Source organism: Zootoca vivipara, chromosome 16 (genome assembly GCF_965207765.1).
Source record: "Zootoca vivipara chromosome 16, rZooViv2.hap1.1, whole genome shotgun sequence".
NCBI lineage: Eukaryota > Metazoa > Chordata > Lepidosauria > Squamata > Lacertidae > Zootoca > Zootoca vivipara.
Window position 1 is genome coordinate 32597482 of NC_142599.1, and position 27138 is coordinate 32624619.

General features: G+C 45.3%; 1 protein-coding gene across 6 annotated transcripts in view; it reads left to right on the top strand.

The window, feature by feature from the left end:
• The first annotated feature begins 1389 nt into the window (after positions 1–1389).
• The window catches only part of GON4L (gon-4 like), a 46359-nt gene continuing 20610 nt past the window's right edge, over positions 1390–27138 (top strand). Inside the window, exons 1-17 of one of the 6 annotated variants that reach the window (XM_088660151.1) lie at positions 1390–1533; positions 3713–3883; positions 4385–4895; positions 5531–5671; positions 6829–7016; positions 7361–7435; positions 7588–7638; positions 9646–9696; positions 10644–10739; positions 11934–12053; positions 12800–12973; positions 14280–14472; positions 14847–14948; positions 21704–21744; positions 22361–22464; positions 25232–25427; positions 26668–26754. In XM_088660151.1, the coding sequence (XP_088516277.1) occupies positions 1405–1533; positions 3713–3883; positions 4385–4895; positions 5531–5671; positions 6829–7016; positions 7361–7435; positions 7588–7638; positions 9646–9696; positions 10644–10739; positions 11934–12053; positions 12800–12973; positions 14280–14472; positions 14847–14948; positions 21704–21744; positions 22361–22464; positions 25232–25427; positions 26668–26754 (2430 nt within the window). In that variant the 5' untranslated portion in view covers positions 1390–1404. The remainder of the gene's footprint in view (positions 1534–3712; positions 3884–4384; positions 4896–5530; positions 5672–6828; positions 7017–7360; positions 7436–7587; positions 7639–9645; positions 9697–10643; positions 10740–11933; positions 12054–12799; positions 12974–14279; positions 14473–14846; positions 14949–21703; positions 21745–22360; positions 22465–25231; positions 25428–26667; positions 26755–27138) is intronic. The other 5 variants (XM_088660152.1, XM_088660153.1, XM_035098908.3 and 2 more) reach the window with 5 other exon arrangements.

Below are 27138 nucleotides of genomic sequence, written 5' to 3' on the forward strand. Positions count from 1 at the left end.
AAATTACTGGTTAACTCTTTGGCATAGATTACCAAATTATTACCTAGCCCAATGCTTATGGCACAACGAATTTACCAGTCCCTGGGCCAGTAAGATTCATGCCAAACTCTTGCACTTGGTTACAGGTAGGTAGCCGTGTTGGTCTGAGTCAAAACAAAATAAAAAAATTCCTTCAGTAGCACCTTAAAGACCAACTAAGTTTTTATTTTGGTATGAGCTTTCGTGTGCATGCACACTCCAGTGTATCTGATGAAGTGTGCATGCACACGAAAGCTCATACCAAAATAAAAACTTAGTTGGTCTTTAAGGTGCTACTGAAGGAATTTTTTTATCTTGCACTTGGGAATCTCCCCCCTAGAAGTTCTGAACCTCGATCTTACCTCTGCCAAAAAACTTATTAACCAAAGACTGGTCGACACAGAGCTACAACGTAATATCATGCTGAGCGGGGGGATATGTTCGCCTTGGCACATGGGCGTCACTCCTATACAGCATCTCCCAGCTTATTTATCATCCCTCTCCACTGCTTTGCGTTTATCAAAGCAAGGTTCAATACCTTTCCCTCCAATGTCCTGCTCCATAGAATCTCTAAGGGCCGAGTCTCAGTCTTATGTTCCTGTAACAATACCAGTCAATGGAATCCCTCCAGCACACAGTCCTTACTTGCCCCCTGTATAGTGCTGTCAGGAGAAATCTACTGAGTCCATTAATCCAAAAATTATCTGGACTTCCAGCAGAGACTCTCCTCGCCCTATTACTGCAAGACACTGATTCTTTTGTAACCTTGCAAGTGGCAAGATTTCTAACTGCTGTTCTGTCCTATAAGAGGCGAAATGGACTGTTATATGAATCCTGAAACCTTTTATAACATGGCTTCTTTTATTATTATATTATCTGAAGTACTATATTTTTAACCTTATATTTATTTGTATTGATTGTATCTCATTTTTTACTGACTGTAAAGCAAGCACGTCTTGTTGTATTTATTTTATGCTGTATGAGCTTATAGCTGCAATAAATTTGATCTGATCTGATCCCCAAGACTAAATGTAACCTTCTGTTTACTGGATTCTGGAAAATAAATTACCTTACAATGATTAAAAATATTAACAGTAAAAACAATGACGCCATTGTGACGTCACGCAACGTTAAATCAGTCGAGGGCCAGCGGACCGCCAGGTTCTCCTTTACGCTGATTATGGGTTCTCCCGCCCCCTGAAAGTCACATGCCGGCAACTTCGCGCTCGAGACGAGCAAACATGGCGGTTCCTCGGGCGCCGTGGCCTCAACAAAGATGGCGGCGTTAGCCTCAACCGCGGCTCTACTTCTGAACCTCAAACCAGTTTCCTCGCGGGGGAGGGCCAGAAAAAAACATGGCGGCGCAGGACTCGGCTGAGTCTGGGCATGCGTTGGGGTGGTCCTTTCCGGTTGCGCCGCTTCCTCTTCCGTTTTGAGGAAGCGGGGACCTGGATTGGAAAATGGCAAAGCGGAGGCTGCCCTGCGGGGCGGAGGACGCGGCGGAGGGAGAGCGCGGTCAGTCTGCGCGCTGGGCTGGAGGGGCGGGAAGGGAAGGGGCAGGTGGGGGGCCGGTGCTGAGGGGGTAGGATAGGCCCAGAAGCGCTTCCCCTTCTCCTCCCACCCACCTCCCGCTCCGGAGCCCAGGCTGGGCTTCCCTTGGGCGCCTCTCCGCCTCCCCTACGGAGCTCTGCCCGTTCCCACACAGGCGCGGCCGCTTCTTCTGCAGGAGGGAAGGGGGTTGGAGAAAGGGAGGTGGGGGGCTGGCGGGGGAAGGGGGCTGGTCCTGAGGCTGGGACTCCCGTATAAGCTAAACAAGCTATAGCTAGGGCCCCACTCTCTTGGGGGCCCCCAAAAAATTTGAAGGAGAAAAAAAAACCCTGGATGTACATTTCCAAAATATAATAAAAATAAAAATAAAACCTACATATAGCAGCAGTGGCAAATGGCTTTAGATACCCATTAGGTCCATAAATTACTATATAGCATATAGTGTGCATGCACACGAAAGCTCATACCAAAATAAAAACTTAGTTGGTCTTTAAGGTGCTACTGAAGGAATTTTTTTATTTTACAAAAAACAGCGACAATTTGTTGTTGACAGAGGACAGCTGGACATATAAAGGGCCCCATTACCTTCAGTAGTTTAGGGCTTCATCAAACCTAAATCCGGCGCTGGCTGGAAGCTAGCATGAAGCAAGCAGCAGCCTCGCTTGGGTGCTTCAAGAAACAAAGTCTTCAGGCGTTTTGGGTCTCCAAGGAATGTGTCCGGGAAAGGAAAGGCGTCTGCTTTGCGTGCAGAAGGTCCCCGCTTCCCTTCCCAGTGGCATCTCACAGAAAACTCACGGGAGAGCCTCCGCTGCCAGTCAGGGTAGACAGTGCTGCTGAGCTCGCTGGACCAAGGCATATGGCAGCTTCCTAACGGCGTCTTTGTAATACTGTGTCTGCTTGATGCAGAGTTAGCTCAGCCGGAGAGCATAAAGCAGATTTTTAAAAATGCTCTTTCGTAGGATGTGTTTCAGTAGGAGATACAGAATGATATACAAGCACACCTTGGGAGTTATGGCGGGTTTGGTTGCAGGCCACTGCAGTCAGTGTTCGAAACACCCATGGTTCTGGCGCATTTTGCGACAGGGAATCTCATTAGCACAAGCAATTTCTGAGCTGTGCCTAAGGTTTCAGATTTAAACTGCAGAGTGGAAGGAAAGGAGGAGCTTTTTCTGCCTCCCCACTTGCTGCTGCTGCTCTGAAGACTGCAGAAAAGACCCTCTTAAGAATGTTAGGGGGGTGGGCAGAGGAAGGACTAGACCATGTGAAAAATGAACATAATATTTTAGCTGCAGTTCATTCATTTTCAGCTTTCTATTCTTGTTATAAAAAAGCACACATACACATTTCCTCATTGCGCCCATAACCTGGGTTTAAGGTGCCATTTAGCTCCTAGCTTTCACATCTCAGTTTCTAACCCTGACTGCAATAAGTCACACACATTTTTTTGTTTCCCAGTGAAAGTTACGTTTACACACTACTGTAGTCTATTAAGCCAGGCCCTCCTGACTGCAGGGGCAGGAGGGGTAAAAACCTGACTCCAGCAGCTCTATTCCTGTGGCCAGAAGAGGGGCCGGGGGCAAGTGGCTTCCTTCCTCTGGAAGCTGCAAGGTCTCGGGGGCAGGGTGGGTCCCATGTTGACCCTGCCATGAACTCGCTGGTAGGTGGCAGAGGTTCAGGTTGGCTACCATTTCAAGCTCAAACACTCCCTAGCCATCTAGGGTAAATTATTGAGCTACCGTAGATTGTTGTACAAGTTATTGGGTTGTATCCAAACTTAGTCCTCAGAATCGCCTGAATGAAATTGATAGGCATGAAATTGATAGGCGTGTCATTAATTTCAATAGGTCCATTTGGAGTTGGGCTAACATTGCATACAGCCTGCTGAGATAACACGTGAAAAACTCTGAATACAGAAGAAGAGCCTGTTGAATCAGGCCACTTGCCTATCTTGTTCACCATCCTGTTCTCAAAGAGGCTGACTAGATGACTGTGGGAAGCCTGCAGACTGGACATAAGCACAATAGTACTTTGGCACCTGCAATTCCCATAAACTGGTATCCATAGGCATACTGCCTCTGACAGTGGAGGTAGAACCTAGCTGCCGTGGCTACTAGCTGCCTTTAATTTATCTAATCCTCTTTTAAAGCCATCCAGCTTGGTCGCTATCACTGCCTCCTCTGGGAGAGAGCTCCATCGTTCTATCTGGTTGGCCACCGTGAGAACAGGGTTCTCAGAGTTGGTGGGTGCCTCTGATGTTCCAGCCAATCTGGAAGCCAGGGGGACTGTTGCTCAGGAAGCAGCCCACCCCAACCTGGAAGTAAGTTGTCAGTTCTGGGTTTAAAATGAGCCTTGAAGACCCATTTGTTTTAAAGCGCTTTTAGTTTATAACCCTCCATGTACCTTGTGGTCTAGCTCGTTTTAAATTGCATTATTAGTGTGGCTTCATTAATTTTGGGCATTACTTGGCTTTCCAGATGGGGAATTGGTATATACCTGATGCGGTGAATCCTTTGGAATTCCACATGTTGCTGAATTACAGCTCCCATCATCCCTAGCCGTTGGCCAAGCTAGCTGCTGGGGCTGCTGGGAGTTACAGTTCAGCAACTTCTGGAGGGCCCAAAGTTTCCCATGCTTGGTATATGCGGGGAATAGGAACCGTCTCTCTAGAAAAGCAGGATGGCAGAAACTCTTTCCCCCGGTTTGTGATTGGGCTGCCATGTTTTGAACCAGAGCGATTTCCAAGCAGTCTTCAAGGGCAGCCTTTCATACAGTGCATTGCAGTAACCTAACCAATGAGTTCACACCTGTGTCTTTGCAGAGTGACAACAGGAGAGCTGTAGCTGGGATGTCTCTCTCGCCGAAGATGCTGCCATGCAAGAAGAGAAGAGCCATCATGGCAGATTCGGAGGAGGAGGAGGAGGAGGAGGATATGCAGCCTGTTCCAATGGAGACCACTGCCTCAGGTGGGATCAACCAGCTCTGTGGCCTGGTGCCACAAGGGCAGGGCAATGCTGCTTTGATTGAAGGGAGAGGTCCCTACAGCCTGCCTGCCAACACACCTGTCTGTTCATCTCCCCCTACTTTGCCTACACCTCTGTCTTTCTTGGGAGGCGCTGGCAGTGAAGCAGCGAAAAGCATTGTGCTTCCATCTAGAGACGCCATGCAGAAAGGCTGGCCGGAATTGTCCGAGGCCTCTTTGAGGGGTGGGATGGTCCTGGCTAAGGCAGAGCCGGATCTCTGCCCAGAGCGAACCAGAGAGCTCCAGGATGCAAAGACCTCTCCATCACCTGAGCTGCTCCTGGATAAGGAGCAGAAGCCCAAGTCAGAAGGTAAGCTAGTGGTGTGTGCTGAAGGGGAGCAAAACATGACGGGTATAATGCTGTGAGGTAGGTTAGGCTGAGGTAACCCAGCGAGCTTCATGGCCAAGTGGGGATTTGAACCCTTGTCTCCCAGGCCCTGCTTTGAAACTCTTTAATTGCTACACCATCAGTGGCTCAGGCATTAGTTTAGGCCCCCAAAGGATCGTTGAGGCTGAATTAAGCTAGCCCGTTAGAAATACAGTGTGATTTCACCTGTTGTTGATAGCTAGGATAAGGACTGCAAAATCTTAGAGAAGCAGGGGTTTCCCTGTTATGGACGGCCAGTGGCTAAGAAAAGCATCTGAGCAAAATTAAATGTTATAAAAGTAGAAGTGGAAAGGAAGAGCCCGAGCCCTTCAGAGGTTTCTGGTGAAATTGGTGACTTCGTTTTGTAGCGGAACAAGAACACAGTTGATGAGACGACGACAATGGATGTTCCTGGTGCGATATAAACAGATGGTATTCGTTTAAAACAGGATAGTTGATATAGTATGTGATCAGACCATATATGGTTTGAAGATGCTTTGTAATTAGAGTTTTTAATGTAAATGCACATATGCGCAAGCAGTAGGTTTTCATGGCATCGTAAGATCTCTTGTTTCCAGCTGCTACCATTTCTCTGAAGCCAGAGCCTGAATGGGACATGGGGTATCCTCCCCTGAAAGCCCCAAAGGCCACACAGGAAGCCGAATTGCTCCAGGAAGTCAAGGAGGAAGCTGAGGAAACGGGGCTGTTCATCCCAGTAGGTGAGTATTGCATGCCCATAAAGTGGATAACAGAACAAAGGCATCACCTTTGAAGTTCTGCCCTTTTTTCAGGCAGAGCAAGCAGATACTGAAGGCTGAGGGATCTTTAACCCCTGATGAATATCAGGGATGGGTGAACCTCTCCCCCCCCCCCCCCGCAAAATACTGCTGGACCCATCAACCCCTGTCAGCATAGCCAGTGGTCAGGGATGATGGGAGTCATAGATGAGCATCAAATGGAGGGCCAGAGGTTCCCCAGCCCTGGCATGCAGCTTCAGGCATCTGTTGTTGGACAAATGATTTATACGCTTCTAAGTCATTCTTTCATAGTGATTATTTGCAGAAGTGACTCAGAACAACTGGACTGCTTGATCACACCAAAAGCCCACCTAGTCCAGCATCCTGTTGTCACAGTGGCCAACCAACTGCCACAACAGGGAGCGTGGAACAACCCTCCCCCCCAAAAAAAAACCTTGTGTGGAATAGTTAGCATGGAGCTCTGCGCCTATCGGTTTATCAAACTACATTCCCTCCTATAATTTTTGTCCTGGGTAAATTTGCAGGACCCCATTATTAAAGCTAGTATTTTTAAGCACATAGAAGAACAAGCCATGTTGAGGAAGAATCAGCATGGTTTCTGCAATGAGAGGTTCTGCCTCACTACAGTATATCCTTTTATAATTTTGTGTGTGTCTCAATAAACATATGGACAGGGGTAATCTGATAGACATGAGAGCTTGCATCCAATGCTATTCATACTCAGACCCATTGAAATTAATGGGCATCACTAACTTACATCTGTTAATTCCAAAGGAGCTGAGGTTCTGACCTCGTCCAGGTTATCCTTGCAACCTCCCTGCAAGGTAGGGCAGACATCATTTGATTTATTATATTTTTATCCTGCTTTCTTTCATGTGAATCCCAAAGTGGCTTGCAAACAATAAATAATAACACAATGGAACATAATAGAACATGACAAATACAGCATAAATCATATAGAATAATTAACAAATCACCAGCGAAACATTTTCATTCTGCAAAGCACTGTTAAGGTCTCCTGGTGAGCTTTCCGGCTGAGCCTGGATTCAGAGACAGCTGCTTATTGACTGCTGTGGTTTGATACTCTGCCTGTTCTTTCCCCTGTTTTTCTTGTCCAGAAGAGCGAGAAGGAGGGAAGAGAAAGCGGAGGAAAGCGACTAAACGGAAGCGGGAAGGGAAATGCCAGGAGGAGGAGGAAGGGCCCTTGGCTTGCGACCTCAAGCTGGATGACACGCTTGACCGGACTTTGGAAGACGGGGCGAAGCAGCACAACCTGACAGCTGTCAATGTGCGAAACATCCTCCACGTGAGTGTGAAGGTGGCGGCTGTGTGGATGGGGATGCAAGCAAACACCTTGTGACGGCATCGCTGATTTTGCTGATCACAGCCTTGAAAATGAGGCAGGGCCTTGCACGATGTGGTTTCTCTTTGTCCCTCGGAAAACGCATATGGTCGCCTCCAGCATTAGTACTGGACCCATGAGCTGCTTGGATGGGCTTTGTGGACATTACTTCTGTGCCCACTGCATTGGGGACCCATTGCTTTATTGCCAAGTTTGACTCAGTCCAGGTTATTCCATCGATAAGGGTAGACTACGCCGTGGGTGGAGCAAACGGGAAAACTTATTTTTTTTGGTCTTTCCCACTCCAGGAAGTGATAACAAACGAGCATGTCGTTGCCATGATGAAAGCAGCCATCAGTGAGACGGAGGACATCCCCATGTTCGTAAGTTCCTCCCTCGGTAGGGAAGCTGGGGATCTGCTTCTTCCCTGGCCAAGAAGGGAAGTCTGCACTACTAGAAGGAAAAAAGTCTGGTCAAATTTTGTACAATTTCTAATGGAACAATGGAAATGTTCTCTTTCTCTGTCTCCCTTTAGGAGCCAAAAATGACTCGCTCCAAACTGAAGGAGGTGGTGGAGAAAGGAGTGGTGAGTTGCCTCTCGCAACTGGCATATATAGTGAAAGGATTGAGCCCTAAGTGTTGGCACTGTGGTCAAGAGTTAGGGATATATGCACATGTGTGTTGGGAGTGTATCTTTGTAAAGGAATATTGGCAAAAGATTTTAAGGGTTATGTCGGGGGACCTCAATACAGGGAGCCTCCGCCCATCCTCCACACCAGCACCTCGACCAGTGAGAGCAGCAGCAGCGGGTCAGGTGGGGGAATTGAGGAAGTGAGCGGGATGGAGCAGTTAAGGCTCAGCGATGCAGGAGAGCCCTTGACCAACAGGTGGAGGGGAGCAGGCAGCCGCTTCCGTCGCCTGATTTAAGGCGCGTGCTGAAATGTAAGGGTGGGGGGCGGCGTTTTGGGGTTCCCAAGCTCTTATGCTGGATGCGTAGCAAGAAGCGTCCACTCCCGGATTCTGCGAGTGACTGAGAGGTCATGTTCTTTACCATCTTTGCACTGTAAATACTATGCACAATAAAACTATTACTCGGACGTTGTTACTCAAGAGTAGCCGCAACAGCACCCTTACAGGTTATTTCTGATTTATTTCATGTTTAGATAGAAGTTGATAGAGAAATGCTTATCTCTGGAATAGTGGGGAATAGTAAAAAAGAAAGAAATGAACAAGATTGGTATAAAATTATGATTTTAGCCGGTATGCTGGATATTGCATCAGGATGGGGGGAAAAGGATAAATGGACAATGGAAAAATGGAATGATTATGTTTTTGAATATGTGCAATCTGAGATAATTGAACAGGTAATGATGGAAGATACATGGGAAAACAAATGTCAAAATATTTTGAATAAATTGACAAACTATAGGAATTGGATGGCATGGGGGAAAGCCAACCCAAGCACCCAAATTAGAATGAATAATCTGTGCACATTGTTAAAGATTTGAAGAGAAAACAATTTTTGCGGGGAGGGCAGGGAGAAGGGGAACCCCCCCCCCACTTAGGATAAATGAGTAGGGACAGAAGTATATACTGTCGAGTAAAATGATTTTTTGTAACCTATTCGATGTCCCTGGGTGAAAGTGTGATTATAAAGAATGTAAAAAATAAAATAAAATGGAAGCACTGCTGCCTCCGACCATGGAGGCAGAGCGTGGTGGACATTGTGACTCGTAGCCATTAATAGATGCCCTTATCCTCCATAACTTTGCCAAGTTCTCTTTTAAAGCCTTCCCAGTTGGTGGCCATCCCTACCTCCTGTGGGAGTGAGTTCCGTAGTTTAATCATGTGCTGTGTGAAGAAGCCCTTTATTTTATCTCTCCTGAATCTTTCAACATTCAGCTTCGTCGGAGTTCCAGTGTTATGAGAGAGGGAGAGAAACTTGCAGATGATCCCATCCTTGACTTCCATACAAGACTCATGATAGTTGGAAGAAAAGTGAGGGATTCTTGTCCCTTCGCCAGCCACTTCCCATGCCGTTGGGATGCTTCCCCTCCCCCCACAATATTACCGTATATTCCGGCGTATAAGACGACTGGGTGTATAAGACGACTCCCAACTTTTCCAGTTAAAATATAGAGTTTGGGATATACTCAACGTATAAGAGATACGACCCGGCGTATAAGACAACCCCCAACTTTTGAGAATATTTTCCTGGGTTAAAAAGTAGTCTTATACGCAGGAATATACTGTACCTTTCCATGAAGTCCCATTTCTGCAACCCACTTGAGTTGCAGGTGGATTTGAGTTGCGGAGGGTTTCTAGTTTTTGACCTACTTAATCTAGACCGGCCCTAAGAGAAGCTATTGATTATATGGAGGATATTGTAGCTGCATATTTTGATATTCTGTTCCCTCGTTCCTCAAACCTTTATTTATTCTAACACATTTGATAAAAGTGGAGCCTCCAGAGAGGAGTGCAAGTTAGATGGATAGATGAAATGGGAAGTGGGGCAATGAGCAAATAAACTCATAGGCTTTCTTCCATTGCTGTTTTATGACAGAGGCGCTATTAAATGGTTTTGTTTCCTCAGGTTATTCCAACGTGGAATATTTCTCCAATCAAAAAGGCGAATGAAATCAAGGTACTCTGTGGGCGCTACTAATTAAATAACTTGGTGGCATTTTGTTTTCATGCTTCAGTTTCGTGTTTTATTTTCTTTTAGAGACCTCACCAGCAGATTTGTTACTCATTATTGGACGCGGGGGGGGGGGAGATTGGGATTTGGGGCTCTCGCCAGCTAAGTCGTGCTTAGAGTGCACACATTGAAATCAATGGGCTTAATCATGACTGTTGATTGCAATGGATTTACTCAAGTAGGGCTTAGCGGGACACAGCCCTCGATGAACAGGTAGAATGGCCTCTAGGACTGTTCTTTTATTTCTTAACTCCTCTCTCCTACAAGTCATGAGGACTAGAAGCCCCCTTTTGTTTGTTTGTTTTAAAAATCTGATTTTAAAAAGTTCTTAGGATTTTGCTGGAGCTTCCAGGTTTGAAGCCATGCATGCTCTGATGGCAGCATGGTTTTGAGCATAGCTAACTGTGAGGGAGAAACAGAGTCACAGCACTATTGATGTGTTGTTGTAATACTATTGTGTGAACACACCAAAAGATATAAGGGCCCGTTTTCATCCTTCCTTACCAGTGACCGTGAGCCTGCTTTATGCTCCTCCTCCCTAGTTTTTCATTTTTGAAAATCTGCTAGCACCCCTAATTCATACCCGTCAACTCCCGGACTGAAAAATCCGGGATCAGCAGTGGCGCGGCATGGGAAGTCGCTTCTACGCATGTCCAGACATGCTTCAAAGCGACTTCCGGAACCGGCGCTGCCCGATTTCCGGTGCCGCTCTGCCCTATTTTTGAAAATCCAGGGGAATTACGGGATATTTCACCATTCGGGACAACAGCGGGATACGGCTTTAAAAACGGGAGACTTGGCAGGTATGCCCTAATTTGTTCCCTAAAGCTTCACTTTGAGGGTCTTGTTTCCCCCCCTCTCCTCTTGGTATAACTTCAGTCTCCCTTTTGCAGCCCCCTCAGTTTGTGGATATCCCCCTCGAGGAAGATGATTCCTCTGATGAAGAGTACCAGCCGGAGGAGGAAGAGGAGGATGAGACAGCAGAGGAGGTATGAATAATAATAATAATAATCCCCGTCCCATCTGACTGGGTTGCCGCAGCCACTCTGGGTGGCTCCAACACACTATAAAAGCACGACCATATATAGGTATATTTATATATATGTGTATAGCTCACAATGTATGCACATTTAACTTGTGTGCATTCAGCATTATGCGTGTTGTGAAATAAAAATTAATTTTTTAAAAAAGGGGGCAGGGTTTCCAGGAAAAATAACTGGCGGTCCCACCCACCATTGAACCCAGTGCATTTTGACCACACTCAGTTTTGGCTTTCGGCACGATCCCTGGAACGTAACCTCCCTGTTAGTTGTGGACTTGCTGTATCTGTGTATTGGCAGATTGAGCTGCAGTGCTGTTGGCTGTTACAGTCTGTTTACACCACTAGGCTTTCAGCTGGTTGGCTGGGCCAGTGTTGCTCAGCTTAAAGAGCCCTTCATGCCACTCATAATGCTTGTGTGGCCCACCCTAAAGCAAAAGCACTATAACAACACTTTACACAGCCATGGCTTCCCACAAAGAATTTTGGGAGCTGCAGCTTGTTAAAGGTGCTGAGAGTCATTAGGAGACCCCCTATTCCCCATACAGACCTACAGCTCCCAGAGTGGTTTAGCAATCAATCCCTCTTCCCAGGGAACTCTGGGCCCTAGGTATTTGGCATGACTGTATAAACCCAAATTGCCAGGGGAAGCTCACATGATGGAATGCTCCAGCAGCCCAACCCCACACAATAGAACATTCCTGTAATCAGAATGCTGCTATGTCAGAGAGAAGGCTAGGCCCTTCTCCTGGTCATATGACATCAGAGGATCGGCGTGTGAATGTTTGCTCATTTGTCAAAGTGACCCACAGAGGATTGGCTGCTTCTGGATCTCTCTCCCCCACTGGAAATAATTCCCTACCCCTGCCCTAGGGTGTTTTTTTTTGTTTAAATGTGCAGAGTGGGAGCCACCCCCAAGAAGGCACTGCCGCCAGTCCTTGTTAGCGATCCATGCAGAGGCTGAGGGAGTGGAGCTTTGTCTGATGACGCAAGCCACCTTGAAGGGGAACAATACGAACCTCATCCGTCACCTTTTCTGTCTGTTCAGACTTTGGTGTGATTTCTCAATGCTAAAGGTGAAACTGCAGAGAACAGATTTGATCACTCCGTTCTTGTTTACTTTATGCTCCCCACTTTTGCGCAGAGCTTGATGGAGAGTGATGTGGAAAGCACTAACTCGTCGCCACGGGGAGCCAAGCGGTCTCGTTCGAGGCGGTCCTCCGATATGATAGAGACTGACGAGGAGGCAGCAATGCCAACGGAAGTAAGAAGGGCGCTCTCTCTCTCTCTCTCTCTCTCTCTCTCTCTCTCTCTCTCTCTCTCTCTCTCTCTCTCTCTCCTAGGCTGCCACTGGGGCTAGTCAATTACCTGCAAGCATCTCATCTGTCGGAAGCCAGGACTTTAGCTACCTTATTTATTCTATAAAAGAATATTCAGGTCCTGCTGTTCATTGGTTTACAACAGTCATATGTTGTAACTGCAGTCCATGTGCTGATAAACTCTGAGGCTGGATTACTGCAATGTGCTGCTCGTGGGGATGCCCTTGGACCTGATTCAGAAGCTCCAGCAGGTGCAAAATGCAGTGGCCAGATTGCCAGCTACACGTGGCACCATTGTTAAAGCATCTGCACTGGCTGCCCGAGCCAGGTGCAAGGTCCTTGTATTCATCTTAGCAGTGCTATTTTTCTAGAAAGTGGTGCTGGAACTCCTCATGAACTCCTCCTTGTTCTCTTTTAATGGCAATGGCACCCTAGGGTCCAGGGTACCCGAGGGACCCCCGGTACCCTTATATATCCCAGCTCGACCGCTGAAGTTGTCTGAGCGATGGTGAGGCTCATTTGACAACGACAAGTGCCACCAGCCCAGTGTTGCAGCCAGGCTGTTTTCTCTCACGTTCTTGGGGCCTCGTTTTGTCTGTCCTTAATGCCCCACCAGAGGGGAGGGATGGTGTAAAAGCTGTAGAAATCGAATGGAGTTAAACATCGGCCTCTTGCTTTGCTCTCTAACCAGGCGGAGAAAGCCTCCACTGCCCCACTTCAGCGGCACATCAGCGCTGAAGTCGTCCCGATGGGCCCCCCGCCGCCCCCCAAACCCAAGCAGAACAAGGACAGCACCTTCATGGAGAAGCTCCACGCGGTGGATGAGGAGCTGGCCTCCAGCCCAGTGTGTATGGACGCCTTCCAGGTAATCTCAGGGGCTCTCTTTGTTCTTCCAAAGCGTTCGCTTCCTTTCTGCAACACCTTGTTTGCTTTGGTCCTTGCGGGGAGAGTAAGAGTAAGAGCGAGTTGATCTAGTCAAAGTTCACCTCACCCCATCCATTTGTGCTTCTTATATTCATTCGTTTGAGGTCTTTGTGGGCTGGATCGGAACAGCAGAGTAGTTTCAGGCTAGGGAAGCACCAGAGTTCAGATACCCTGATCAGCTGTGAAGCTCAACTGGGGGGTGATGTCTCTTGGCTTAGCCTACCTCACAGGGGCATTGTGAAGATGGAATAGGGTAGAACCTCTGATTCTGAGAATCAGAAGTTTTCCCCATTTTGTTTTTTCCCTCTTCTTTTTAAATCTACCATATTGGCCCGAATATAAGCTGCCCCCGCAAATAAGCTGCACCTTTAAAATTCAAGGGAGGACAACAAAAAAAGACAATACCAGAACATAAGCCGCTCCCTTAAAACTCCGCAGGCACTCACATCCATAAATGGCAAATGTAGAAGAAAATCCCACAGCGATATCGTAAAAGCCATTTTTTGTAAGGTCGCAAATTTAAGCCGCACTTTAATTTTTCACGGTTGGAATTTCGAAGAAAAAAAAGTGCAGCTTATATTCGGGCCAATACGGTATTTTCTTTCAATTTTTATGTTTAAAAAGCTTAATATTTGATGTCTATTTCTGTATGCTGTCTTTTCTTTATTCTTTCAATCTTTAATACATATATATATATATATATATATATATATATATATATACACACAGTATATAGGATATATCATATATCAATATATATATCAATATATATATCTATCTATATATCTATCTATATATATATATATATATGTATGTATATTAAAAGGAATAGGGCGGAACCTCCATATATGCCTTCCCTTATTCCTTGGAGGAAGGGGCAGAGTGTTTGTGCAATATATTGGTTGTTGAATGTGGACTGGTGATGTGGTGACCTAGTAGTTCCTCTTCCTACCCGGTCAGTCTTTCTATTTATTCTATTGAATTTATATTCTGTTTGCCCTCTAAGGACTTCAAGATGCTCCTTTAGTTCTCATAACAACTCTGCAAGGCAGGTTTATGCCGAGAGACCGTGATGGGCCTTAGTGGGCTTGCACTGCTGTGGGGAGGATTTGAACCTGAGCCTTTCCCACTCCTGTCACTTGAGATTCTGGCCTCTTCACCGCAAAGGCTCTTCTCTGCCCCATGATGGTGGAGAGTCCACCAGAGTCGCTCAGAGCCCTTCCTCCTTTCCTCTGTTTCCTCTCCAGCCTCTGGAGGACAGCTTGATCGCCTTGCGCACCCGGTCGAAGAGGCCCCTGAAGGACGTGCCCCTCGGCCAGTTGGAAGCTGAGCTCCGTGCCCCAGACATCACCCCGGACATGTACGACCCCAACACGGCAGACGACGAGGAGTGGAAGAGTTGGCTGGGTGGCCTCATGAACGACGATGTGGGAAATGAAGGCATGTTCCGTTTACTTGGTGTGTGTGTGTGTGTGTGTGTGTGTGTGTGTGTGTGTGTGTCACTGGATTTGACCTGTGTTTTTGTGGGAGGAGCAGTATCTTGAAAATACCATATTTTCCCGTGTATAAGACTAGGTTTTCCCCCCTTAATAATAATGACAAAAATTAGGGGGCATCTTATACACAGATACATTCCCCAATTTTCTTAAATCTGAGTCTTATAGATGCAAAAAAAGGTGTTTCAGAGAATCGTAGGTTTGGAAGGGACCCCAAGGGCCATCGGCTCCATCCCTCTGCAATGCAGCAATGGTCGTTCTGCTTCCTGGAAGCAAAGGCTCCTCCTCCTCTTGGCTAAGAAGCATTTTCTCTTCCAGATGAGGCTGACGACGACGACGACCCCGAGTACAACTTCCTGGAGGATCTTGACGAGCCAGACACGGAGGACTTCAGGAACGACCGTGCCGTGAGGATCACGAGTACGTTCTCTGCCTACTTCGGTGTGGCTGTTCCATCGCTGCCTGTTTTCGAAGTTGTTGGGGAAGGGGCCATAGAGCATCTGCTTTGCATGCAGGGGGTCCCAGGTTCAATCCCCAGAATCTCCAGATAGGGCTGGGAAGAGAAGCCCATCTGAAATCCTGGAGAGCCGCTGTCCATCTCTGTAGAGTCAGTACAGAGCTAGACGGTCTCACTCAGGCAGCATTCCTATGTTGAGTCCATCATACTGGAGACCTAGGTGGTGTTTGTTATTGGTGCACCTTTATGCCGTATTTGAAAAGCCAACCAATTTCTTCGTAATGAGGTGGTGGCTTCCTGCAGCTTGCTAATTGTGTTGAGGTGTTTAAGAAATAGTAGGGCATGGTTAATAATAATTCCTTGAATTCATCATAATACTCCGTTGGAAATCCGTCTGGGCCCGGGGCTTTCCCTTTTCTCATTGATTTTATTGCCTCGGATATTTCTAACAAAGTAATTTCTTTGTTTAATGATATTATTTTCTCATGTGGAATTTGCGAAATTTGATATTTTTTGAAAAATTCCTCAATTTCCTGATTATTTATTTCTTCCTTTGAATACAAAGTTTCGTAATATTTTTGGAATATTTGCATAATTTCCTCTGTTTTATGAAAATATTTTCCTTCGAATTTAATCCTATTTATTATCCTTTCATTTCTTTTTTTTTATTTGCCAGGTTAATAATTTACTCGGTTTGTTTGCCCATTCAAAATTCTTATATTTCCAATGTTGTAATTGGATTTCGAGTTCCTGATCTATTATCTTTTCAAATTCCAATCTTAATAATTTTAATTCTTGTTCTATCTTTTTATCATATTTTTTATATAATATTTTTTCTTTTCTTCTAATTTCTTGTAAAAGATTTTCTTTCTTTATTTGTGCCGCTTTCCTTCTTATTGCACTTTGTTGGATAAAGTACCCACGCATAAAAGCCTTCCCCGCATCCCACACTATTGTCTGATCCGTCTCCCCATTGTCATTCAATTCAAGATATTCTTTAAGTTTTTTGTTCGCTTCTTTCTTAACATCTATGTCTTTCAACATGAATACATTTAGTCTCCAATTTTTCTCTTTATTTTTTTCTTCCTTTAATATCATGATCATTGGATTATGATCAGATATAGTTTGGGGGCCAATTTCTACCTTTTGAATTCTCTGTAATAATTCATTTGTTATCCATATCATGTCAATTCTGCTTGCTGTCTGATGCCGGGCTGAGATGTGTGTAAATTCTTTTTTTATGGGGTTTTTATATCTCCAGGTATCCGATAAATTAAAATTTCTAACCATATAAAAAAATTTCTTTGGTAATTTCATTCCATTTTTCTTCCCCTTTGTCCCATTTTTATCAAATTCAAGGTCTATTATTCCGTTCATATCTCCCATTATTATAATTTTTGCTTCAATATGATTCATTAATTGGGATTCTAATTTTTCCAGGAAGGCTAGTTTGCTCCCATTTGGGGCATAAAGGCCCACCCAAATCCATTTCTCGCCTTCAATTAATGTTACCATCACTATTCTGCCTTCTTTATCAGACCATAATAATTTCGGGTTCCATTTTTCTTTGATGTAAAATACCACACCTCTTTTTTTCTTTTCATCTGCCGCAATGAATTCTCTTCCCAATTTCTCATTTTTCAATACCCTCAGATGTTTTTTGTTTATATGTGTCTCTTGGAGACAGATCACGTCCAAATTCTGCTTTTTTAATATATGCCCCACCCTATTTCATTTTTTTTTGTTATTCAAACCGTTTACATTCCATGAAATAGTTTTTAAATTCATATTCGTTTAAATGAAATTTATTTATAATGTTTATTTTGAATTAATTGATTAAAATTCAAAGAATCAAGATTAATATCTAAGCTAAGCAAATACGAGGAAAACAAGGCTGATTTTCCTATCCTTTTACAGTATTCTTTCAAATGAGCATTCAAAAATAGAAGGAGGGGGGGAGGGAAAAAACAACAGTTATAACAACTACATCTTCTAAACCTCCCAAAATTAATTTAAATCACAGAAGGGATAAAGAAAATTCTCAAATACATTTACATCACCGATTGAATCCAGTCTGGATATTATCATGTCCTTTCTTATCAGTCATCTATTTCTCCATCTTCTTCTTTTTCTTCATCTTCTTGTTCTTCTCCTCCTCCTTCTTCTTCCTCTTCTCCACTGCTATGTTCTTCGTCTCTCTCATCGTCAGTTTTAGGTTGTTGGTCTTTGATTGTTTTTAATTTGTCACATCCCAGTTCCTGATTGTAGGTCCTGCAGAATCTATCCGCCGCCTCTGGAGTGTCAAATCTCCTCCATCTTCCCTTGAATGCGAAGGCAATACCTTCCGGATACTCCCATTTAAAGAGAATTTTTTTGCACTCAATAATCTGGCTAGGAATTGATATTTTTTCCTTTTATGGACCAGTCTTGGGGGTATTTCTTTCAGAATGATTATTTCGGTACCGTCCATAATTAATTTCTTTTTTCCCTTAGTTTTTAAAACTTTATTGCGCAGCCCCATGGTGGTGAAAGTTACAAGGCAATCTCCGGGCCAATTGTTTGCTTGGGCTTTTCTTGAATTAACTCTGAAGATTTCATCCACGTGGGTTTCAATTTCCGGCTCCTCCAGGTTTAACCAGTTCGCCAGCGCTGTTATTATTCTCCTCTCAATGTCCTCATTAGGAATTTCAGGGATATTTCGGAATCTCAAAATTTTTTCTCTCATTCTCATCTGTAGCATAGCAAGAGCATCCTGCGATGCCTCCAGCATTGCTTTATGGTCCTCCAGGTCTTTCTTTATCTTTTCTGTTTCTTTTCTCCCTTCTCTTTTCTCTTTGGAGATATTTTTCAATGCATTTTCCAATAATTGATTTTTATTTTGCAATTCTTGGGTTATTTCCGTTGTCTTACTTGATACCTCCTCCACTTTATTTAACTGTTCTTTAATTTCTTGTTTGTCTTTTTCATTTGCCTCCAATTTTCCCTCCATTTTCTCTACTTCATCTTCCAGACCTGTAAACCTGTCATTTATATCTTTCTTCATTTCTGAGAGGTCTTGCTTAATTTCCCCTATATCAGTCTTTAAGCTCAGAATTAGTTCTCGAAGATCCATCTCATGTTCTGCTGTAGAGACTCTTCTCTGGGAGGTACTGGCTGAGGTGAATTTCTTAGATTTTTCTCCCATTTTTTGGTTTCCCCGCAGTGCCTTTTTTCCTCCACACGATGTCGCTCTTTAGCAGGTTGCTCGAGGGAAATACTTTTTAGCTATCGGTAACCGCTTGATGTCACTGTGTTGCTCTGAGAGTGACTTTTTTTTTTTTACTGTAATCGTCACTTCTGGTTACCTTGTTTCCTCGCTTGCTTAGTCATCCTTTTTAGTGTGGCATCGCCATTTTCTTTCTATACCCGTTTGGTTTTTAAGCCAATAAATAAGTCGGTTTTTCAGTTGGTCAGGTTAGAAAATCCACCCCTTTCAAGCATTCACAATGTCCGTAATACTTTCTCAGAAAGGTTATCGTATTTATGGTTTTCCACTCCACACCACGATTCTATCCCGTACTATGTAAAGCTTATGTAAAAAAAAGAGCTCATACAGTCCCTATTTAAAAGACAATCTTGTTTCCCCGGCTTAGAGATACTTTGTTTCGCCCCTGGCAGCGTCTCTTGCATGCGCCAAATTCCTTCTTTTAATCTTTCCCTCTCCCCCGCTCTGCTTTTACGTTCCTTCAAGCTGCTCAGATTTTCGGGGGGGGGGGGAAGTCTTCCTTAGTCCTTTAAAATCCCAGTTCCTTAATTACGCTCGGGTATAGTGTTGGGGTTATATTAAAAAGGAGTTTTACCGTCGTGAGCGCTGCTGGTTTCGGCTTGTGCTGGCAAGGTCTCTGTCGTAGTGCCCAGGAATCTCCCCCTCCTTCAAGATGTTGCGAAGGTTTCCGGGAGGTCCCTTCGGGGAACCGCCGACGTTTCAGTTGGGAATCGCCTTCCAAAACCTTGTCTGGAGGGGTTGCTTGCCTTGCGCACCCCCTCCCCCCTGTCCAGCAAAAAAGGTTGAGAGCGGCAGTGCTCCCGTTTTTCACCAGCTCGCGCTCCGCGGTCGGAACCGGAAGCCCTCTTAAGGATTAGCCCCTCTTAAGGATCTAATGAATAAAATACTTATGAAGGGAATTATACCTCAGTCTTGGACTGAGGCACAAATCATTTTAATACCTAAACCACAAGTGGATGCGGACTCTCCAGGCAATTATAGGCCGATCTCCTTATTAAATTGTGACTATAAAATTTTCACCAAAATATTAGCTAATAGATTAAATAATATATTGGAAGAATTAATCCATAAAGACCAGGTTGGGTTTGTAAAAGGTAGGTATGCCAAAGATAATATCAGGAATATTGTAAACATCATGGAATGTCTGGAGAACCGAAGAGACAAACCAGCAGCCCTCCTATCACTCGACGCGGAGAAGGCTTTTGATAGAGTCTCTTGGGCATTCATGACCAAAACAATAGAAAAATTAAAAATGGGGGAACAATTAGAAAGGGCAATAAAAGCAATTTATAAAACCCAAAAAGCCAGCATATTAATAAATGGAAGAACAACTAACAGATTTAACATTGAAAGGGGCACCAGACAGGGATGTCCCCTATCACCCATCCTTTTCATACTTACTTTGGAAATATTATTAAAAAATTTGAGAGAAGAGGAAACTATTAAAGGAATTGTGATTGGGAATAAACGATATAAGGTAAAGGCTTTCGCCGATGATATAATCATAACTACAGAAGATCCACTTCAAAGTATCCCCCAGCAATTGGGAAAATTAATGAATACGGGCAATTAGCTGGGCTGAAAATAAATTATGAAAAAACTAAGATGTTAGTAAAAAATTTAGAAATTAAGGAAAAACAAGAATTGCAAGAGAAAACAGGCCTAAGAATTGATAAAAAATTAAAATATTTGGGTATTCAAATGACAATTAAAGGAATTGATTTGGTGCAGGAAAATTATAAGCAAATTTGGAAAAAAATAAAGCAAGATTTGGAATCATGGAATAAATTAAAATTATCACTTTTGGGGCGAATATCATTGATCAAAATGTGCGTGGTGTCTAAAATGAATTATTTATTCCAAAATCTACCGATTCTGGGGGGAGAAAATTTTTTCAAAGAATGGAAGAAGGATGTTGTAAAATTTGTGTGGAATGGGAAAAGGCCGAGGGTGAAATACATAATCATGATAGATCATAGAAACAGGGGAGGTTTCGGACTACCTGACCTCGAAAGCTATCATGATGCGGCAGCTATTGCATGGCTTAAGGAATGGATAGAGCTCAGAAACACAGACCTTTTAGACCTAGAAGGTCAAGGACTAGGATTTGGGTGGCACCATTACCTAATGAAGGATAAGATAGAAAAAAGGAATTTTTTTATGTTTAATTTAATCAGGAAATCGCTATATTTGGTCTGGAAAAAATATAGAAGGTTCTTTGAACCCAAAACCCCCTGGTGGGTTTCACCACTGGAGCTAGTAGCAGTAAAAAGGACTAATATGGAACCTAATTGGCCCACATACAAAATGATATTGGAAGAAAAGGAGGGAATACTAAAATTGAAAGATTATTCAGAGATAAAAGATCACCTGACCACCTGGTTACAATATTTTCAAATAAACCAAAGATTTCAAATTGACAAAAAAATAGGATTTGAAAGAGAATCATCAAAATTGGAGGAGATATTACTGGTAAACAAAAACAAATATATAAAAAATTTATATCAAATAATATTAAATTGGAAAACTGAGGAAGAGATGACAAAAGAGTTTATGATTAAATGGTCCCAAGATCTGGGAAAACCAATTCCGGTACAAAAATGGGAAAATTTATGGAATCGGGACTCAAAATTTACAACAAATTATGATTTGAAAGAAAATATTTTAAAGATGCAAAATAGGTGGTATTTGACGCCACTAAAATTGTCTAAAATATACCCAGGGGTCAGCAATCTGTGTTGGAGATGTAAAAAGGAAGTTGGTTCATTTATCCACATGTGGTGGAACTGCAGTATAATCAGGGGTTTTTGGGAAACGATATATAAGGAGTTAAAGAAAATTCTGAAATATTCTTTTAAGAAAAACCCAGAAATTTTTCTGCTGGGAATGATGCCGGAAGATATCAGACCAAACGACAGAGGTTTAACTAGTTATGCCGCAGCGACCGCCAGACTGTTAGTTGCGAAGAATTGGAAAACCCCAGAAATCCCTAGTAAAGAAGATTGGCAAATTAAGTTATTCCATTATTACAATTTAGCAATTAGATACGAAGAAGCCAAAGGAACAAGTCTAGAAGAAGCAATCAGATTGTGGAAACCATTTAACATGTATATTAAAGATAAAATAGAAAAAACCAAACCTTATCTCAGAAAGATAATGATTCTATATTGGAGAAAAAAAATACAATGGAGATTACTAATGCATATAAGAGGGACGAGCTTAGTACAGGACGTGAAGTAGGGAGGGCATTGAGGGAGGGTATGGTGGGAGGGGCGGGAGGGAATGGGGAAAATCAAGACAATGTAACATCTGCATTCATTTGTATCTGTTTTATTTACCTGTAAACAATTTTTATTTTTGAAACCAATAAAATTTATTTATTTTTTAAAAAAGAAATAGTAGGGCATGGTCTATTATTCGGAGGCTGAACCCCTTTCATTTTGTATCTTGCAGAGAAAGAAGTTAATGAGCTGATGGAGGAGCTGTTTGAGACGGTAAGGCTCTCCTCCTAGCCTTTCAAGAAACTTGCTAGTGCAAAAATTAAAAGAAAAGAGGACGTATACAGCTGACTCACAGCTTAATTCGCTCCATGGCAGTTTTATGCACTTAGTGGCCGCACAAATTAAAACACATGCAAGGCAGAGTGTTCAAAAGCTCCTTCTGTGCTTTCCCTGCTGTGGAAAGAGCTTTTAAGCTCTCCTCCTTGCTTACCGGGCTCTGGGAAGGTTTATGAGAACCTCTCCTGTGTGAGAGCCTCCCAGAGCCCAGTAAGCAAAGCAGAGGGTTTAAAAGCTCTCCACCTTGCATTGAGGGCAAGGCCTGCTTGGTGTGCCAGCTTTGGAAAGGTAGGGATGATTGTGCTTGGACGATTCTGGGGTTGTTCTAATTATACGCAGTTTATGCGCAACTCCAGAAAACATAACTGCTGCGCAAGTTGCAAGCCATTACCTCTTAAATCTAAGGAAAATGGGATGGATTTTCAGTGGCGCTCTGGGAGTGGGTGCCCTTCTGTGCCAACTGAGGCTGCTAATCCCGAGTCTTGGTTGATTTCTCCAAGCCCTTTCTGCCCGTGGCTGTGCCACTGACTTGGGCTGTGTGTTTCTGCTTCAGTTTCAGGATGAGATGGGCTTCTCCAACGTAGAGGATGAAGGGCCAGAGGACGAGGACAGTGCTGCAGAGGCCCGGCCAAATTTTAACACTCCGCAGGTGCTCAGGTAGGATGGGCCGTTCTCGCCCTGCCACAAGCCGTTTTGTTCGCCCTCTGTTAGGGGAAAGGCCATAGCTCAGGGAGAGAGCCTTCACTTTGCACGCAGAAAGTCCCAGGTTCACTGCCAGGCATCTCCAGGTAGGACTGGGGAGGCCCCCTTCCTGAACCCCTGGAGAGCTGCTGCCAGTCAGTGTTGACAGTAGGAAGATGGACCAGGGGGCTGGGAAGATTTCTGAGGACCAGACAGAGAAGGGCCACTTTCAGCACCCCAGGCCTGGGGTTCTCCATCCCTGACTTAGCTGAACACATCCTGAAAAACATGGAGGAAGTGTGGGATAAAAATCAGTTGACCGATAATTGGCTTGAATGAACTTTTCAGGAACAGGGGAAGTGATTGGCTATGTGTAGCGGTTTGCGGGAAGGCGGTGGAGGGCTGGTCAGGATTCTGCCAAGCAGTTCACCTTCTCAGCCCAGGGAGAGGAGTGGGAAGGAGCTGCTGCAGCCACCCACTTCTCCCCCTTCTTCTTGCAAATGGGGCCCGGTGTGCATCTCCACCAAGGTGGCCGTGGCCAGGCCTCTTTGTCTATGGGGCAGGTTGGCTCAAAGGAAAGCTGACTCTGTTTGGGAAGGGAGGCAAAGGAACCGCTGGGCCTCCACCATCCCTTCTAGGTTGAGCAGTACCGGAAGGGGGTGGCAAGACCAGCTCTGCCCAGCTACAGTCTGAAAACCAGAGCGGGAATGTGTGTGTGGAAGGAAGAAAGAGGCTCCTTGCTTTTCCTGCATCAGACATTATCCTGATTCGGGGAAAGGGCATCTCCCCATGCTAGAGCCTCTGCCAGTCAGTGTGGACTGACTTGGTGCAAGGCACCTCCTTATGGGCCTGTCCTTTGAACTTCCTAAGCTGCCTCTTCATAGAATCATACAGTTGGAAGAGACCACAAGGGCCATCCAGTCCAACCCCCTGCCAAGCAGGAAACACCATCAAAGCATTCCTGACATATGGCTGTCAAGCCTCTGCTTAAAGACCTCCAAAGAAGGAGACTCCACCACACTCCTTGGCAGGAAATTCCACTGCCGAACAGCTCTTACTGTCAGGAAGTTCCTTGTGCGGCTCATAGAGCATGTGAGAGGCACGTGATGGCTTGCAGGTCCCTGTTTCATGTTGCCTTTGGCAAGCTGCTCTCTCTCAGCCTCACCCCCCCCTCCAGATGAGAGTGACCTACTGCATAAGGGCGCTGTGCTGCGCCCCACTTTGTCTTCTTCCCTTGGACCTGTGCTGCATCCCTTAAAAGCAAGCTTCAGTGGCTCTTGGCTGGTTCTTCCAAGGACTTGGGACTGTCTGAGGAACCTGAGTGCTGGACGATTCAGGACAGATGAAAGGAAGGACTTCTTAACACTGTGAATAGCTTTGGAGTCCCCCCCTCCACCCCGGAGGCGGCAGCAGCTACCAACTTGGATGGTGTTAAAAGAGGACTAGACAGAGGATAAAGTTAGCAGTGATTACTAGCCACAATTGCTGTGTTCTGCCTCGGAGGCTGTACACCTCTGAACGCCAGTTGCTGGGAATCAAAAGTGGGAGAGAGTGATGTGCTTGGTTTGTGCCTGTGGGCATTTCTTTGGCCACTGTGCGAATAGAGTGCTGGACTAGATGGGCCTTTTGCCCAAGTGGTGTGCGGTCAGTGGACTAGGGGGACTAGGATAGCCCCCTAAATGTTCCCTACTTGGAGCAAATACGCTCCTTCAGATATCTGGGAATCCTTTTCACTGAGACACTATCATGGAAGGGGCACATTGAGGCTACGAAACTCAAAGCGCAGAAAGCTTGTGGGGCATTAATGAAATTCTGTTTTACGGCGGGTGGTCAGTTATTGGAACCTGCGTTGAAAATCTTTGTCAGTAAAGTGGTTTCCCAGATGCTTCATGGTGTAGCGATGTGGGGCAAAGACCCAAATGCCAACAAAGCCCTAGAAATAGAGCAGAACAAATTCCTCGGGAAAGTGCTCTCACTCCCCAACGGGACTCCAGCTGCCTTTCTCTGCGTTGAAGCTGACGTGACAACAATACAGGCTAGAATTGACCTGTGCTTAAGTTATGTGAAAAGACTTCACTTTCGGAGGAGAGATTCCCCGCTATGTCACACACAGAACAGAAACAGACCCTAAATGTTCCCCTGGCGTCTCTTTCCCAAACGCAGGAAGCTTCTGCCCAGCTCAGGGAGGTGCGATGCTCACATGCGTAAGGTTCCCCCCCCCCCCACAATTGCTTTCACCTGCTGGCGCCTCTGGCCCTAACTGTTCCCCTGCAGAAAAAAATTCACTGCATGCCACTGCTTTTCGAGCTGACCTAACATGAACAGGGGTCCTCTGATGTTCTTATGAGTAAGAGTGAGGGAGGGTTCTTGCATTCATGCCATGCTTCTAGGCTCCCTGGAGAATCTGATTGGCCAACGTGAGAAACAGGATGCTGGACTAGGTGGGCCATTGGCCGGAGCTAGCACCCAGTCTCTTCTGATTTTTGTGAGCAAACGTGACCCTGATTTGGACAAGAGCAGCCTAGTCCAGCGTGAAGTCCACAAACGGGAGCTGAGCACAAAAGGAGTCTCCTTTTGTGGTTGCGGTTTCCAGCAACCCATGTTCAGGAGCATGATTGCCTCTGACGGTGGATGCTGAGCCACCGCAGCTCGGTGACCGAAGCTGAGTTTGGTAGGATACTTACCTGGGTCTTCAGAGCACCTGCAGCTTTCTCAACGCAAGCCGTCCTTTGACCCTGTGCAGGTTTGAGGAGCCCCTGGCCAACTTGCTGAATGAGCAGCACCGGACGGTCAAGGAGCAGCTGGAGCAGCTGCGCATGAAAAAGTCAGCCGCCAAGCTGCCCCAGGAAGCGGAGAGGCTGAAGCTCCGTGAGAAGCCGGTCCAAACCCTGGTGCTGGACGCCGGGCAGAAGAAGAGGCTGCAGCAGCAGATGCAACAGGTATGGTTTGGAAGGAAAAACAACACCATGCCAGACTAGGAAGGGCTTTCTCTGCTGTCTCCTGTTTGCTCTCTGCTTTTGTGCTGATTTCTCTCTCTCTCTTATTTATTTTACATTCATGTCCCGTCCTTGGAGTGACTTGCTAAAATCAGTTCCTGTTCTGCCGCAGCCCTTGATTGGTGCTGACCTTTAAAGCCCTAAATGGCCTCGGTCCAGTATACCTGAAGGAGCATCTCCACCCCCATCATTCTGCCCGGACACTGAGGTCCAGTACCGAGGGCCTTCTGGCAGTTCCCTCGTTGCGAGAAGCCAAGTTGCAGGGAACCAAGCAGAGGGCCTTCTCGGTAGTGGCGCCCGCCCTGTGGAACGCCCTCCCATCAGATGTCAAAGAGAAAAACAGCTACCAGATTTTTAGAAGACATCTGAGGGAGGCTTTTAATGTTTAATAGATTATTTTATTTCATTTTTCTGTTGTAAGCCGCCCAGAGTGGCTGGGGAAACCCAGCCAGATGGGCGGGGTATAAATAAATTATTATTATTATTATTATTATTATTATTATTATTATTATTATTGATCTCACAGTCTTAAAAAAACAGTGTTTCCCAAACTTGGGTCTCCAGCTGTTTTTGGACTACAACTCCCATTATCCCTAGCTAGCAGGACCAACATTCAGGGATGATGGGAGTTGTAGTCCAAAAGCAGCCGGAGACCCATGTTTTCGGAAGCAGTGGTCTAAAATGTCATGGTCCATGAGGAAAAAGGGATGGGGAGGGAGAGCCCGCCTCCTTTCCCCTTGGTCATGAGATGGTGAGGTGGTGTTACCTTTCCTCCTTTTCCAAAGGGTCATAGAGCTGAAGGTGGAAGTGCGAAGGAGCGGCACCCTTTCACACTTCCTCTTTCAGCTCAATGTGCTTTCCAAGGCCCAGATTACTTCCCCTTTACTTGTATCCTTTGGAAAAGCGGAGCTTGTGTCTGCGTGCGCTGCTTCTATTGTGGGAGGCTGACCCTGGGGAACAGGGTGGGGTGGAGTGTCCGCAGTGCTTGCTCCAAAATCCAGATGCACCCTGGGTGTGTGTGTGTGTGTGTGTCCACAGAGGTCTCTGGCCTTCTGACCTGTGGCTATAGCACCCATTTCTGATGAGCAGCAACTCAGATTCCTGCATTGCAGGGGGTTGGATCGTCAGGGTCCCTTCCAACTCCACAACTCTATGATTCTACGTCTTTCCCCTCTGCTCGCAGCACGTGCAGCTCTTGACCCAGGTCCACCTTCTCAGCAGCTGCAACCCCAGCTTGAGCTCGGAGGCCAGCACCACACGGCTCTTTCTGGTAAGGAGTTTGGCTCAGCTTGACCCCGGCAGTCCTTTCTGCTGCTGCACGTAGGACTGAGGCCATGCCTCCTCTCATCCGTGCTTTGTTCCGTTTGGGTTTGGGTCTTGCGTTGCAGAATAGCCAGAGAAGCAGGAGTGTTATTAAATCAGAGGTGCTAGGCGCACTTCAATGGGGCTGGGTTTCCACAGCTTAGGGGCTTCCGCAGAGAATGCCCTCTCCCAGACTGCTGCTCTCCCCCATCCACCACCAGAGTTGGCCATAAGGACTAGCAACTTTTGTTTTGTTTCTTTTAAACCTGAAAGCTAACTGGTGGTCTAGTATCCCATTGGGCTTTGGATGAATCTAAAGTACTTTGCAGCATGCAGCTCAGATATAATGAAA